The sequence below is a fragment of the Linepithema humile genome, chromosome 4, assembly GCF_040581485.1.
Source record: "Linepithema humile isolate Giens D197 chromosome 4, Lhum_UNIL_v1.0, whole genome shotgun sequence".
Classification (NCBI taxonomy): domain Eukaryota; kingdom Metazoa; phylum Arthropoda; class Insecta; order Hymenoptera; family Formicidae; genus Linepithema; species Linepithema humile.
This window is the reverse complement of record NC_090131.1, coordinates 24,493,832-24,511,600: the sequence shown is the minus strand read 5'-3', so window position 1 is coordinate 24,511,600 and position 17,769 is coordinate 24,493,832. Positions and strand designations below refer to the sequence as shown.

At 29.1% G+C, this 17,769-nt stretch overlaps 3 protein-coding genes across 3 annotated transcripts; all 3 read right to left on the bottom strand.

The window, feature by feature from the left end:
• Positions 1–1,213: 1,213 nt before the first annotated feature.
• LOC105672503 (retinol-binding protein pinta-like) lies at positions 1,214–6,598 on the bottom strand. Its single transcript, XM_012367477.2, has 5 exons — positions 5,187–6,598; positions 3,440–3,599; positions 2,327–2,432; positions 1,849–2,221; positions 1,214–1,606 (listed from the first exon to the last, which is right to left on the bottom strand). Exons 1-5 carry the CDS (start codon positions 5,350–5,352, stop codon positions 1,524–1,526), a joined length of 888 nt encoding a protein of 295 aa, XP_012222900.1. The 5' UTR covers positions 5,353–6,598; the 3' UTR covers positions 1,214–1,523.
• Positions 6,599–6,796: 198 nt separating this feature from the next.
• On the bottom strand, positions 6,797–11,174 carry LOC105672502 (retinol-binding protein pinta). Its single transcript, XM_012367476.2, has 5 exons — positions 10,804–11,174; positions 8,962–9,121; positions 7,849–7,954; positions 7,371–7,743; positions 6,797–7,128 (listed from the first exon to the last, which is right to left on the bottom strand). Exons 1-5 carry the CDS (start codon positions 10,967–10,969, stop codon positions 7,046–7,048), a joined length of 888 nt encoding a protein of 295 aa, XP_012222899.2. The 5' UTR covers positions 10,970–11,174; the 3' UTR covers positions 6,797–7,045.
• Positions 11,175–12,379: 1,205 nt separating this feature from the next.
• Positions 12,380–17,736, bottom strand: LOC105672504 (retinol-binding protein pinta-like). Its single transcript, XM_012367478.2, has 5 exons — positions 15,867–17,736; positions 14,534–14,693; positions 13,415–13,520; positions 12,933–13,305; positions 12,380–12,690 (listed from the first exon to the last, which is right to left on the bottom strand). The coding sequence occupies exons 1-5, from the start codon at positions 16,030–16,032 to the stop codon at positions 12,608–12,610; spliced, it is 888 nt and encodes a 295-aa protein (XP_012222901.1). The 5' UTR covers positions 16,033–17,736; the 3' UTR covers positions 12,380–12,607.
• Between the last annotated feature and the right edge of the window lie 33 nt (positions 17,737–17,769).

Genomic DNA, 17,769 nt, shown 5'->3' with positions numbered 1-17,769 from the left:
CTGGTCCAAAATCTGAAAAATTATCACACTCTGTGTTCTTACACATATTATACTAGGATCATTTAAGTTATTTAAAATTTTTATTTTTATATACATGATTAACTGGTTACCATTTCAGTATCATTTTTTTATTATAAAATATATATATATTTTTTTTAGTATAAAAACTTTGAACTCTTCCTCCTTAAATAGGCCGTATAGAGAATGATTATCTTAATTCAGTAAAAACACGTACAAATAATGTATATTCTGTGCCTGTATTCTTATTACACCAGGAACAGAATATTCTATTCTTCTTTGTCTCGCATAATCTCTCATCTGTTTACATCCGAGATATAGGAAATAGAATCATACAATTGTACATTTTGTCGTGTGCGCCAGTGAGTTTCGTCGCCAGACTGCGTGCAATTCTCATGGACAATTCTAATCGTCTGATATAATGTTTCTATAAAACAATTTGGAAATTTGAAATCTGGTAAAATCGTTTCGGACTAGCATAGAATCGTAGTTGATAGTTTATAAGTTAACGAAAAATAGCTAGTTAATCGTAGCGCAATGTTACTTGCCCATGATCTATGTACGTACATTTTACAGTATTTATCTCCCTCAGAAATAAAAAATGCAAATGTCGATTGACAGCGACAATTTGTTATATCTATGGCTTATCATTCTGAACAAATTCCGACGTTATATAAGAAATAAAAGTACGTTAAAAAAATTATATCATGTGTTTATCGCGTTCATGAACTTATAGCAACTTACAAAGTCCACTTACAAAGACTGCGCGGTGATAACAAAAATAGATATAGAAATTATCCAACGAGAAATGACCTATCAATCGACATCAAATCGATGTCTGACGTCGAAATCATCGATATTACATCGCATTAATGTCGGTTCGACATTAATTCCATGACTTGTTTCTCGCTGGATAAATATATACATATATATGTATATATAATAATGGAGAAATTAAGATAGATAAGTATATATAATTCGTACGATCACAAACAGTTGTAAGAAATAAAGAATTCTGGCAACACCAAATATATTTTACGTACTAATAAATTATAATACAGTGATCGTCTGCAAAATGCAATTATTACGCGCAGATCTTGTTTGTCAAAGAGAAACTGCATACCAAACGTTTATCAATAAAAAAGAAAAAAAAAATTCCTCAAAAATCAAAGAAATTGCGAAGTGCAAAAAAAAAGCCTGGCAACGTAAAAATGTATATTTTATATTACTTACATAAAAGTGAAACAAAAAACTTCATAAACATACACGCAAGTAAGTATATTTTCTTTTTATGAAAATCTTAATCACATATTCTATGTACCGCATCGATATACATCGATATATTAGATTGTCGTTTTTTTTTTTTGTTACCTTATCACCTTATTATCAATTTATCCCTTATTTAAATAATATCACGTTATTTATTATCAACACCGTTTTATCAATTTTAAGTAGTCGGCAATTATTACTCTGTGTACGTGAGATTAATTCGGACACATCTCGGGCTACTTTTTTTTTGACACTAGCTTGTACTTTTCATCATCAATAATCCAGTCGCGATTCTCTTCGAGCACTTTCTTCCAATATTCTGCAAGCGTGAAAAATTACACTATGCAAATAAAGTTACAAATGTTCAAGCTTGAATGCAAATACATACAAATCAAATTTACGAATCTCAAAAAACATTCAGTTAAATACTCCCAATTATCGCAATTTCATAAATAAGAAGTCAAGAATTAATTTTTTGTTATAATTATTGGATAATACAAAATATATGAATTTGCTTTCTTTTTTCTTTCTTTTTCTTTCCGTTTTGCTTAATATAATTACCTTTTAATTCTACGATTGTACCATCAGTACCGCCATATTCGACCGGCAAGATATCAGCCGGGATATCATTGAAACAATTATGCATCATTTTTTTCGTATAAATCTGTACCCTCTGCTTCAAACTCTCGTTCATGCAATATTTCAAAAACTTCAGAACTACATTAACACACTCCGGTGTGTTGATAAAATTGAGTGACTGGATTTGCAGCGGAAAGCAATCTTGCAATGAGTGGATCGCATTCCTCAGGATATAAGGACGCATTTGAGTAACGTGACCCATATGCACAAGATCGAAATCTGCATATACGACGCAACCGTATATGGATGCTTCAACATGATTCCTCGTTAACACTTCCATTACCAGGTGACCGACCTAAAAAAAGATTATTCATTGAAAAATGAAAAAAGATATTACTTTAAATTATTCTAATAAAATACGTTATAAATTAGTCAAATCACATTACGCTATTAATCATACCTTACATAGATCTGTGAATTTCTGTGTGGATGGATTTTGCCGACCGACACGCGCGAAAAGAACACTCCTTTTCTGATCGTCCAACTTTCGTAAGGGCAAAATTAATCTAAATGTAAGTGAAATATTTCTAAATCAATGCAATTAAAACATTTTTTTTATTTTGTGGCAAACAAAATGTCTTTAATATTTTTTAAAGTGAAACAATTTGGCTTTAAACTTGTCAGAGAATTTTCCATCAAATTTTTATTGAGTTTCTATTAATCATATATGATTAACTTGTCAATCAATTAAAATCATGAGGCGCTCTGCCTTATATCAAATAAATAGAAAACTTCAAGATTTCATAAAAATCAACAATATGATGATGTTAAATGCTTAATTACAAGCTCATAAACCGGAAATATTATGAAAATTAATCACGAATTAATGACAAAAATTAAAATAACTAAATCTCACTGACTAGTGATTTAACGATGCGTGCCGCATAATTTGTGATTACACATTTCGAGAAAAATCGACGATAATAACTATTAGAGTCTGGAAAATCGTGAGATTTCACGGTGAAACAATTAAATTGACTGATTCAACATGCTTTGTTTTTTTGACAACATAAAAATAAATTAATAAAGATCTTATTCATAATTTAAGCAACGCAAAAATAGTTACACTTAGATTGCCTCAACGCATGCTACCTGAAAAAGTTGGAGTCACATGAGAACCATTGAGCGGAAAAGCTCATCGTAAAATCACAAAAATTTCCGCACTTTAGCAACGCTGTACAACATAATTTTTGTAACATCTGATATTTTTAATGCTTTTTATATATATTTTACGCTGACAATGAATTTAAAATTGTAATCAGCCATTTCTCTTCAATCCTTACTTTTTGTGTAAAAACTGTGATATTTCGTCATAACAGCGTATATATTTATATAGATTTATCAAGATGGCGTTTATATATATTTAAGAAATTAATCTATAAAAAATTTGATTAAAAAAAAATAAAAAACACGTTTAAATTTAGCATCAAAAATGCTATTAGATTTATCTGACACAATATTTGTGGAAAATTTTGTTGTTCAATGTAATTATACTTTAGAATAGTTGTGTTACCCTGTGTCGAGCAGGTCCTGCAGTTCTGGCCTAAAGGGATCCTTGTTTGCAAACCATTCCGGCAGATCGAATCGTAGTTTATAATAATTTCGTATCCTCGTTTTGGTTTTTTCAATATCAAACTTGCAAACTCTCAAAAACCGCAAAATAAAAAAATCATCTGTACTCAAAGTGATTAATTTTGTTAAATGATCAATTACAATAAAACAATCTGTCAACTATTGATATTTGCAAATAATGTTAATAATTGAATAATAATTTTTTCAAAAAGCTCAAACAAGAAATCAACGTCGTGAAAAAACCTACTTATTATTCAGGCAGCAAAATAAAATATTTATGTAACATATTATATAATAGATGTACATATTAAAGTAGTAACTTTAAATGACATTGAAAAAGAACAAAATTCTTTCTCATGCAACGTAATTTAAAAACAGTGTGAGATAATCATAAAACATCGTTTCAATCGCAGTAGCGTAATATAATCATTATCTAATTCTTACTGTTCAATTAATTTTATTCTTTATTTTTTTGTTTTATATACTGTATGTGTAAATTATAAATTATATAATAAATTAAAATAAAATTTTTTAATTTTATATTATATATTTATATTTTATTGTATATTGTATATTTTATTTAATATTTATGAGAAAATTTAAGACTGTGAAAGTTGACTCTATTTTTACGGGTATCAATTTAGATATGGCAACATTAAAATATTTATATAAGAAAAGATAAATAAAGAGTTTGGTGTACATAATTGATTCGTCAAAATAATATCAAACTCAACATTTCCTCAACTCAGAAAATTAAAGTATTTATAACACAATTATTAACCTTTAACTTGTTGCATTATCAACATCTACTTTGTATCAGCGAATTATAATATGAAAAGTGATATTCAAGTTATTAAAATACGTCTTCAAACAAACAAGCACATTACATAATGTGCAATAAAAACCTATTCAACATAGCGCAAAAAAGTAGCAATAAATTTGAATAATTTAAAGATTTTAATTATACTTTTAATAATGATAGTACATTAATTTTTTTCTACTAAATATGCGTAAAAATTGTTATGTAAAAGAATTTTGTTTGGAAAATTTATATACTTTTACTGTTAATTTTATCTTCTGACACATAAGTTTAATTTTTCTACTTTTAATGGTTGACTAGAAATCTCTGACTTTTCCAATTAAATTTGGTTCAATCAACTTTTTTCAATCAACAATTTCACACAACGATATCACTGTGAATAATTGTCAATCAAAATAATGACTAACAATAGTAACTCATTGATATCTGTTAAAGACTTCATCAACTATTAACTTTTTAATATATAACTGCGTGCTAACACCAACACATATCAACGATGTTCTATAATAATTGTTTAATTGATCCGAATAAGCGTTATTATTTGTAATGTAATTTTTTGTTTATTGTAAACTTGAGGAAAACCTGATAACGGATCAAAACGTTGTTTTTATAATTTGCCTTCGAATATACAAGCACGACCATCTAGCAACGGCTGTTTAGCTTTTTATTTATGCTTCGAATTATATACTTTCGTTACATCTTTATCTATTATTGTGCGATCAAAGACAAATTCAACAAGTTAAATATTATATGTATAATGTCATGTTAATTTAAAATTATTTTATTTTATCAATGCAGAATTTTAATCAATAGTATTAATTTTCAACAATTTAACGTGCACATTTTACGTAAATGCCGTTATTTTTACCGGTGCGAGCGCATAAATCATCATTCTCCTGGATCCAGTGTCTAATGTGCGTGATGGCCTTTTCTCTGTTCTCATCGGTCTCGTTCAAATTCGCCGCTGCATATTCCTTTTCTTTGATTGTCAGTTCACGAGTGACGCAATCATGACAGCTCTGTGGATCCGTCATCGTATAAATAAGGAGAACACGAAGATTTCACCGAGAAGACACCTCGTATATGCGAATCGCGAAAACGCAACTTTGGTGCAATCACCGCGTAATTGGCGATAAGAATGAACACCGGATAACGCAACGTTCTTTGCAATAATCTCCGCTATTAATAGATTAACTAACTACTAGAAATTGCACCGTCTGCCAGAGACGTCTGACGTCATTTCTTATTTCTTCCACACTGTGTATTGGTGGAGATGAGACAGATCCCCCCTCCGATAATATTAAACAGTCTTTTTCCACAATGGAACCGTTCCCACTCCTTCAAGGCTCACTCCAGTATGTTATAGACACGAACTAAGAAATAGAGGAACGGAGTTCAAGTTCTAGCGGAATAACACGTTCGCAACGGAAGCGGCCGCTATATTTGTTCCCTAGTTACGCAACATAGAACTCATACTTGTGTACACGTGAGAAATGAAAGTGAATAATAAAAGTTAAAACAGGAAGAATTTATTTTATACTTCTAACTTATACTTCGAATAAATGTGTATGTGTATTCTGTGCCTGTGTTTTTATTATATACTAAAATTATTTAAGTTACTTAAAATTTTTATTTTTATACATGTTCTAACTGACTATTATTTGAGTGTTATTTTTTTGTAAAATATATATATATATATATATTTTTTTTTTAAATACAAAAACTTTGAACCTTAGGCCGCATAAAGTATGATTATCTTAATTTAGTAAAAATGCGAACAAATAATGTATATTCTGTGTCTGAATTCTTATTACACTAGGAACAAAATACTCTATTTTCCTTTATCTTGCACAATATCTCGTCTATTTACGTTCGAGATATTGGGAATAGTATCGTACAATTGTGCATTTTGTCATGTGCATCAGCGAGATTAGTCGTCATACTACGTGATATTCATGAGTAATTCAAATTATCTGATATAACACCTCTGCAAAACAATTTGGAAACTTGAAATCTGTCTCGGACTAGCATAGAATAGTAGTTACTACGTTCATAAGTTCACGAACAATAGCTGATTAATCGTAGTGCAATATTATTTGCCCATGACCTATTTACGTACATTTTGCAGTATTTAACTCGTGAACGTATCTCTCTCAGAAATAGAAATGCGTCAATTGATAGCACAATTCATTTTATTTATCGCCTATAATTTTGACGTATCGAATTATCTAACAAATTAAAGTACATTAAAAAATCATATCATGTTGCGCACATAAACTTATGATAAACTCACGAAATCTATGCGCGATGATAACAATCCTTGTCAAAGAAAAACTACCGTCGGACGTTTATCAATAAAAAAAGAAGAAAAAATTCCTCGAAAGTCAAAAAAATTACGGAGTGCAAGAAGAAACCTGGCAACGCAAAAATGTTTAATTTATATTATTGCTTATTTAAAGTGAAACAAAAAACTTCATATACATACACGCAGGTAAGTATATATATCTTTTTTTATAAAAATCTTAATCACATATACCATGTACCGCATCGATATACATCGATATATCACACTGTCGTTTTTTTTTTTTTTTGTTATCTTATCACCTTATTATGAATTTATTTCTTATTTAAATAATATCACCTTATTTATTACGCCGTTTTATCAATTTTATGTAGTCGGCAATTATCACTCTTGTGTGCGTGAGATTAATTCGGACACATCTCGGGCTACTTTTTTTTTGACACTAACTTGTACTTTTCATCATCAATAATCCAGTCGCGATTCTCTTCGAGCTCTTTCTTCCAATAATCTGCAAGCGTGAAAGATTACACCATGCAAATAAAGTTACAAATGTTCAAGCTTGTATGCAAATACAAACAAATCAAATTTACGAATCTCAAATAACATTCGTTTAAATACTTCCAATTATCGCAATTTCATATATAAGAAATCAAGAATTAATTTTTTGTTACATATATTAGATAATACGAAATATATGAATTTGCTTTCTTCTTTCTCTCGTTTTCTTTCCATTTTGATTAATATAATTACCTTTTAATTCTACGATTGTACCATCAGTACCGCCATATTCGACCGGCAAGATATTAGCCGAAATATCATTGAAATAATTATGCATCTTTTTTTTCGGATAAATGTGTACCCTCTGCTTCAAATTCTCGTTCATGAAATGTTTCAAAATCCGCAGAACTACATGAACAATCTCCGGTGTGTTGATAAAATTGACTGACTGGATCTCCAGCGGAAAACAATCTTGCCATGTGTGGATCATATTTCTCAGGATATTGGGACGCATTTGAGTAACGTGACCCATATGCACAAGATCGAGATCTATATATGCGACGTAACCATATATGGATCCTTCAACATGATTCCTCGTCAACACTTCCATTATCATGTTACCGATCTAAAACAAGATTATTCATTGGGAAATAAAAAAAGACATTATTTTAAATTATTCTAATAAAATACGTTAGAAATTATTCGAATCACATTACGCTATTAATCATACCTTAATTAGATCTGATAATTTCTGTGTGGATGAATTTTGCCGACCGACACGCGCGAAAAGAACCATCCTTTTCTGATCGTCCAACTTTCGTAAGGGCAAAAATAATCTAAATGTAAGTGAAATATTTTTAAATTGATGCAATTAATACATTTTTTTTATTTTGTGGCAAACAAAATGTCTTTAATATTCTTTAACGTGAAAAAATTTGGCTTCAAACTTGTCAGAAAATTTTCCATTAAATTTTTATTGATTTCCTATTAATTATATATGATAGACTTGTCAAACAGTTAAAATCACGAGGCGCTCTTTTTTATATCATACAAAATAAATAGGAAACTTTAAGATTTCATACAAATCAACAATATGATAAAGTTAAATGCTTAATTATGAGCTCATAAACCAGAAATGCAAATTAATCACGACTTAATGACAAAAATTTAAATAGTTAAATCTCACTGAGTAGTAATTCAACTATAAGTGCCGCATTATTTGTGATTGTATATTACGAAAAAAATCGGCGATAATAACTATTAGAGTCTGGAAAATCGTGAGATTTCACGGTGAGTCAATTTAACTGACTGGTTTGAGATGCTTTGTTTTTTTAACAACATGAAAATAAATTAATAAAGATCTTATTCATAGTTTAAGCAACGCAAAAATAGTTACACTTAGTTTGCCTCAACGCATGCTACCTAAAAAAGTTGGAATCACATGAGAACCATTGAGCGGAAAAGCTCATCGTAAAATCACATGAATTTTCGCACTTTAGCAACGTTGTACACCATAATTTTTGTAACATCTGACATTTTTAATGCTTTTTACACATATTTTACGCTAACAATGAATTTAAAAATGTAATTAGCCATTTCTCTAAAATCCTTACTTTTTGTGTAAAAACTGTGATATTTCGTCATAACAGCGTATATATTTATATAGATTTATCAAGATGGCGTTTATATATATTTAAGAAATTAATCTATAAAAAATTTGATTAAAAAAAAATAAAAAACACGTTTAAATTTAGCATCAAAAATGCTATTAGATTTATCTGACACAATATTTGTGGAAAATTTTGTTGTTCAATGTAATTATACTTTAGAATAGTTGTGTTACCCTGTGTCGAGCAGGTCCTGCAGTTCTGGCCTAAAGGGATCCTTGTTTGCAAACCATTCCGGCAGATCGAATCGTTGTTTATAATAATTTCGTATCCTCGTTTTGGTTTTTTCAATATCAAACTTACAAACTCTCAAAAACCGCAAGATAAAAAAGTCATCTGTACTCAAAGTAATCAATTTTTTAAAATGACGAATTATAATAAAAAAATCTGTTAATTATTGATATTTGCAAATAATGTTAATAATTAAATAATAATTTTTTCAAAAAACTCAAACAAAAAATCAACGTTGTGAAAATACCTACTTATTATTTAGGCAGCAAAATAAAATATTTATGTAATATGGTATATAATAAATGTGCATATTAAAGTAGTAACTTTAAATGTCTTTATGATTCTTAAAGTTGCTGGACGAAATTCTTTCTCATGCAACATAATTTAAAAAGTGTGAGATAATCATAAAACTTCGTTTCAATCGCAGTAGCGTAATATAATCATTATCTAATTCTTACCGTTCAATTGATTTTATTCTTTAACTTGTTTTTTATACTGTATGTGTAAATTATAAATTATATAATAAATTAAAATAAGATTTTTTAATTTTATATTATATATTTATACTTTATTGTATATTGTATATTTTATTTAATATTTATGAGAAAATTTAAGACTGTGAAAGTTGACTGTATTTTTGCGGGTATCAATTTAGATATAACAACATTAAAATATTTATATAAGAAAAGATAAATAAAGAGTTTCGTGCACATAATTGATTCGTCAAAATAATATCAAACTCAACATTTCCTCAACTCAGCAATTAAAAGTACTCATAACACAATTATTAACCTTTAACTTGTTGCATTATCAAGATCTACGTTGTATCAGCAAATTATGATATAAAAAGTGATATTCAAGTTATTAAAATACGTCTTCAAACAAACAAACACATTACATAATGTGCAATAAAAAATCAATCAACATAGCGCAAAAAAGTAGCAATAAATTTGAATAATTTAAAGATTTTAATTATACTTTTAATAATAATAGTACATTAATTTTTTTCTACTAAATATTCGTAAAAATTGTTATGTAAAAGAATTTTGTTTGGAAAATTTATATACTTTTACTGTTAATTTTATCTTCTGACACATAAGTTCAATTTTTCTACTTTTAATGGTTGACCAGAAATCTCTGACTTTTCCAATTAAATTTGATTCTCTTTTTTTAATCAACGATTTCAAACAACGATATCATTGTGAATAATTGTCAATCAAGATAATGACTAACAATAGTAATTCATTGATATCTGTTAATGACTTCATCAACTATTAACTTTTTAATATATGTATAACTGCGTGCTAACACCTACGCATATCAACGATGTTCTATAATAATTGTTTAATTGATTCGAATAAGCGTTATTATTTGTAATGTAATTTTTTATTTATTGTAAACTTGAGGAAGACCTGATAACAGATCAAAACGTTGTTTTTATAATTTGCCTTCGAATACACTAGCACGATCATCTACCCAGAAAGAATAACAGGTCTAAGAAACGTTTAATAGACATCTAATAGACGTCTATTAGCCGTCTATTAGACCTGTTGTTCTCCCTGGGTAGCAACGGCTGTTTAGCTTTTATTTATTTTTTGAATTATATACTTTCGTTACATTTTTATCATTATTGTGCGATCAAAGACAAATTCAACAAATTAAATATTAGATGTATAATGTCACGTTAATTAAAAATAATTTTATTTTAACACTGCAAAACTTTAATAAATTGTATTAACTTTCAACAATTTAACGTGCACATTTTACGTAAATGCCGTTTTTTTTACCAGTACGGGCGCATAAATCATCATTCTCCTGGATCCAGTGTCTAATGTGCGTGATGGCCTTTTCTCTGTTCTCATCGGTCTCGTTCAAATTCGCCGCTGCATATTCCTTTTCTTCGATTGTCAGTTCACGAGTGACGCAATCATGACAGCTCTGTGGATCCGTCATCGTATAAATAAGGAGAACACGAAGATTTTACCGAGAAGACACCTCGTATATGCGAATCGCGAAAACGCAACTTTGGTACAACCACCGCGTAATTGGCGATAAGAATAAACACCGGATAACACAACGCTCTTTGCAATAATCTCCGCAATATATAGATTAACTAACTAGAAATTGCGCCGTCCGCCAGAGACATCTGTCGTTATTCCTCATTTCCTCCACACAGCGTATTGGTGGGGATGAGGCAGATCTCCCCTCCGGTAATATTAAACAGTCTTTTTCCACAGTGGAACCGTTCCCACTCCTTTAAGGCTCACTCCAGTATGTTATAGACACGGACTGAGGAATAGAGGGACGGAGTTCAAGTTCTAGCGGAGGAACACATTCGCAACGGAGGCGGCCGCTATATTTCCTAGTTACGCAACATAGAACTCATACTTGTGTACATGTGAAAAATGAAAGAGAATAATAAAAGTTAAAACAGAAAGAATTTATTTTATACTTCTGACTTATACTTCGAATAAATGTGAATGTGTATTCTGTGCCTGTATTCTTATTATATACTAAAATTATTTAAATTTCTTAAAATTTTTATTTTTATACATGTTCTAATTGACTATTATTTCAGTGTTATTTCTTTCTAGAATATATATATGTATATGTATATATATATATATATATATATTTTTTTTTTTTAAATACAAAAACTTTAAACCTTAAGTAGGCCGCATAAAGTATGATTATCTTAATTCAGTAAAAATGCAAACCAATAATGTATATTCTGTGCCTGAATTCTTATTACACTAGGAACAGAATATTCTATTTCTATTCTATTTTCCTTTCTCTCGCACAATTTCTCGTCTATTTACGTTCAAGATATTGCGAATAGTATCGTACAATTGTGCATTTTGTTATGTGCGTAAGCGAAATTAGTCGTCAGACTACGTGCAATTAATGAATAATTCAAATCGTCTGATATAACACCTCTGCAAAACTATTTGGAAACTTGGAATCTGTAAAATCGTCTCTGGCTAGCACAGAATAGTAGTTGCAAGATTTATAAATTAACGAACAATAGCCGATTAGTAGTGCAATATTAATTATAGTCCATGACCTATTTACGTACATTTTGTAGTGTTTAACTCGTGAACGTATCTCTCTCAGAAATAGAAATGCGTCAACTGATAGCACAATTCGTTTTATCTGTCGCTTATAATTTTGACGTATCGAATTATCTAACAAATTAAAGTACGTTAAAAAATCATATCATGTTACGCACATGAACTCACGAAATCTATGCACGATGATAACAATGCTTATCAAAAAAAAACTACCGTCGGACGTTTATCAATAAAAAAAGAAAAAAAATATTTCTCGTAAATTAAAGAAATTGCGGAATGCAAAAGGAAAGCCTAACAGTGTAAAAATATATATTTACTTATATAAAAGTGAGACAAAAAAACTTCATATACATACACGCAGGTATAGTCTTCTTTTTATAAAAATCTTAATCACATATTTTATCGATGTTATATTATCGTTTTTTTTTATTATCTTATTACCTTATCACCGTTTTATCAATTTCATGCAATCGGCAATTATCACTATGTGTGCGTGAGATTAATTCGGACATATCTCGGGCTACTTTTCCTTTGACACTAGCTTGTACTTTTCATCATCAATAATCCAATCGCGATTCTCTCCGAGCACTTTCTTCCAATATTCTGCAAGCGTGAAAGATTACATTATGCAAGTTAAGTTACAAATGTTCAGGCTCGTATGCAAATACATACAAATCAAATTTACGAATCTCAAATAACATTCGTTTAAATACTTCCAATTATCGCAATTTCATATATGAGAAATCTAGAATTAATTTTTTGTTACAATTATTGGATAATACGAAATATATGAATTTACTTTCTTCTTTTTCTCATTTTCTTTCCGTTTTGTTAAATATAATTACCTTTTAATTCTACGATTGTACCACCAGTACCGCCATATTCGACCGGCAAGATATCAGCCGGAATATCATTGAAACAATTTTGCATCATTTTTTTCGTATAAGTGTGTACTTTCTGCCTCAAATTCTCGTTCAGAAAATATTTCACAATCCGCAGAACTGCATGAGCACACGCCGGTGTGTTGATAAAATTTATTGACTGGATTTCCAGCGGAAAGCAATCTTGCCATGTGTAGATGAAATTCCTTATAATATTGGGACGCATTTGACTGATGTGACCCATATGCACAAGATCGAAATCTGTATATGCGACGTAACCATATATGGATCCTTCAACATGATTCCTCGCAAACACTTCCATTGTCATGTTACAGATCTAAATATAAAAAGAGATTATTTATTGCAAAACGAAAAAGATATTACTTTAAATAATTTTAATAAATACGTTATAAATTATTCGAATCACATTACGCTATTAATCATACCTTAATGAAATCTGATAATTTCTGTGTGGATGGATTTTGCCGACCGACACGCGAGAAGATAACCATCCTTTTCTGATCGTCCAACTTTCGTAAAGGTAAAAATAATCTAAACGTAAATGAAATTTTTAAAGCGATGCAATTAATATGTTTTTTATTTTGTGACAAACAAAATGTCTTCAATATTCTTTAAAATAAAAAAATTAAGGAAAAATTTGGCTTCAAACTTGTCAGAGAATTTTCCATTAAATTTTTATCGATTTTCTATTAATTATGTGTGATTGACTTGTCAATCAATTAAAGTCACGAAACACTCTGCTTTATATCATACAAAATAAATATGAAACTTCAAGGTTTCATAGAAATCAACAATATGATGATGTTAAATGCTTAATTTCAAGCTCATTAACCATAAATGCAAATTAATCACGACTTAATGACAAAAATTTAAATAACTAAATCTCACTGAGTAGTAATTTAACTATAAGTACCGCATTATTTGTGACTGTATATTACGAGAAAAATCGGCGATAATAACTATTAGAGTCTGGAAAATCGTGAGATTTTACGGTGAGTCATTTTAATTGACTAGTTCGAGATGCTTTGTTTTTTTGACAACATGAAAATAAATTAATAAAAATCTTATTCATAGTTTAAACAACGCAAAAATTGTTACACTTAGTTTGTCTCAACGCATGCTACCTGAAAAAGTTGGAATCACATGGAAACTATTGAACGGAAAAGCTCATCGAAAAATTACTGGAAGTTCTGCATTTTGTAACGTTGTATTACATAATTTTTGTAACATTTGACATTTTTAATGCTTTTTACATATATTTTACGTTGACAATAAATTTAAAAATGTAATCAGCCATTTCTTTTCAATCCTTGCTTTTTGTGTAAAAACTGTGATATTTCGTCATAACAGCGTATATATTTATATAGATTTATCAAGATGGCGTTTATATATATTTAAGAAATTAATCTATAAAAAATTTGATTTAAAAAAAATAAAAAACACGTTTAAATTCAGCATCAGAAATGCTATTAGATTTATCTGACAGAACGCTTGTGGAAAATCTTGTTGTTAAATGTAGTTATACTTTAGAATAGTTGTGTTACCCTTCGTCGAGCAGATCCTGCAATTCTGGCCTAAGGGGATCCTTGTTCGCAAACCATTCCGGCAGATCGAATCGTTGTTTATAATAATTTCGTATCCTCGTTTTGGTTTTTTCGATATCAAACTTGCAAACTCTCAAAAACCGCAAAATAAAGAAGTCATCTGTACTCAAAGTGATTAATTTTTTTAAATGACCAATTATAATAAAAGAATCTGTCAACTATTGATATTTGCAAATAATGTTAATAATTGAATAATAATTTTTTCAAAAAGCTCGAACAAGAAATCAATGTTGTGAAAAAATCTACTTATTATTCAGACAACAAAATAAAATGTTTATGTAATATGGTATATAATAGATATGCATATAAATATTTTAATGTCGTCATATCTAAATTGATACTCGTAAAAATAGAGTCAACTTTCACAGTCTAAAATTTTTTCATAAATATTAAATACAATAAAATGTACTAATATGAAATTAAAAATTTTTATTTTAATTTATTATATAATTTATAATCTACACATACAGTATAAAAAAAAAGTTAAAAAATAAAATCAATTGAACAGTAAGAATTAGATAATGATTATATTACGCTACTGCGATTGAAACGAAATTTTATGATTGCTTCACACTGTTTTTAAATTACGTTGCACGAGAAAGAATTTCGTCCAGCAACTCTAAAAATAACAATGATATTTAAAGTAGCAACTTTAAATGTCATTGTCATTTTACACTGTTTTTAAATTACGTTGCATAAGAAAGAATTTCGTCCAGCAACTCTAAGAATAACAATGATATTTAAAGTAGCAACTTTAAATGTCATTGTCATTTTACACTGTTTTTAAATTACGTTGCATGAGAAAGAATTTCGTCCAGCAACTCTAAGAATGATATCACAATCATAAAATTTCGTTTCAATCACAGTAGCGTAATATAATCATTATCTAATTCTTACTGTTCAATTGATTTTAATTTTTAACTTGTTTTTTATACTGTATGTGTAGATTATAAATTATATAATAAATTACAATAAAATTTTTTAATTTTATATTAGTATATTTTATTGTATTTAATATTTATGAAAAAATTTTAGACTGTGAAAGTTGACTCTATTTTTACGGGTATCAATTTAGATATAACAACATTAAAATATTTATATAAAGGAAGATAAATAAAGAGTTTAGTGCACATAATTGATTCGTCAAAATATTAGATGTATAATGTCATGTTAATTAAAAATAATTTTATTTTAATACTGCAGAATTTTAATGTATCAAATTATTTTTCAACAATTTAACGTGCACATTTTACGTAAATGTCGTTATGTTTACCGGTGCGAGCGCATAAATCATCATTCTCCTGAATCCAGTGTCTAATGTGCGTGATGGCCTTTTCTCTGTTCTCATCGGTCTCGTTCAAATTCGCTGCTGCATATTCCTTTTCTTCAATTGTCAGTTTACGAGAGACGCAATCACGACAGCTCCGTGGATCCGTCATCGTAAAAATAAGAAGAACACAAAGACTTTACCGAGAAGACACCTCGTATATGCGACCCGTGAAAACGCAACTTTAGCGCGTAACCACCACCGCGTAATTGGCGATAAAAATGGACACCTGATAACACAACACTCTTTGCAATAATCTCCGCAATAAATAGATCAACTAACTAAAAATCGCGCCGTCTGCCAGAGATGTTTGTCCTCAGTCCTCATTTATACCGTGTATTGGTGGGGATGAGACAAATGCCTCCCCCCCCCCTCCGCCCCGGCAATATTAAACAGTTTTTTCGACAATGAAACCATTCCCACTCCTTCAAAGCTCATTCCAGTATGTTATAAAGTTCAAGGATCTCTATCTATACTGGAGCACCGAGTAGGGATTTGTCCAATGACTCCGAGCGGAGAAGGAAAGTGTCTGATTAGATGTGATGCTTATTTTATTTTACACGTATTATCTAAGGGAATGCTCACACGTGTCCGATAAAAAATATCTGTAATCTAAAATTGTAAGTTTTATAACATATTTCAAGAAGAATTAAATCGGCGCCGAACACTTGTGACACTTCCCTACCCGAGAAAAAAATGGTATAATTGGTCAGATATAAATATATATAATTAGTTATGAAAAGATCTAACAACATATGTAATTTTATATGATCATATAAAATATTATTATACATGTTATTAGATCTTTTCATAAGCATCATAGAAATACGTTCCGAATGTATCTCGTTTTTTTAAGCGTTATCATATTTTATTGACAAATGCTCTTTGATAATAATTAGTAAAAATTTGTAATTGAGTTTGATATTGTACCAATTAAACTATATTTAGTTTATTCTTAATTGTATAAACATATTTTAATATTGCATATTTAATAAATTATGCCCAATTTTTAGGAAAAATCTTTGTTTTTCTACAAAAAAGACTTATGTAGTCTAATTAGTATAAAATACTTATTACTTCCTGTTATTTCTTGCTTATTTTCCAATTTAGAAATCATTTTTAAATCGGGGAAGCAAAAAGATGTTGTGTCAGAAAGTTCTTAACAGTATTTTAGAGTCAATCACGCTAATGCAGAAATCTCGAATTACAATAAAGAAAAAACGAGAACTCTGTTACTTCCTCAACATGTGATTGTTAAATATTGCAATATCAATAAATGCATGTGCTAATTTGATTTTGTTGAAACAAAAAATTAATTTATCAAAAATTTATTTAATTTACCTGCATATTTTTCAACTTTTCCTTTACAAAAAATTAATAGAAACTTTTAAAAAATATACTTTAGCAAAACGTTTAAAAAATCTGGCCCAAAATCTGAAAAATTATCACAACCTTCGAATAAATGTGTATTCTGTGCCTGTGTTCTTATTATATACTAGAATTATTTAGGTTACTTAAAATTTTTATTTTTATACATGCTTCTAACTGACTATTATTTCAGTGTTATTTTTTTGTAAAATATATATATTTTTCCTTAAATACAAAAACTTTGAACCTTAAGTAGGCCGTATAAAGTATGGTTATTTTAAATCAGCAAAAATGCGAATCAATAATGTATATTCTGTGCCGGTATTCTTATTGCACTAAAAATAGAATATTCTATTTTTCTTTGCCTTGCACAATTTCTCGTCTATTTACGTTCGAAATATTGTAAATAGGATCGTACATTTGTGCACTTTGTCATATGCGTCAGCGAGATTAATCGTCAGACCACGTGCAATTCATGAAT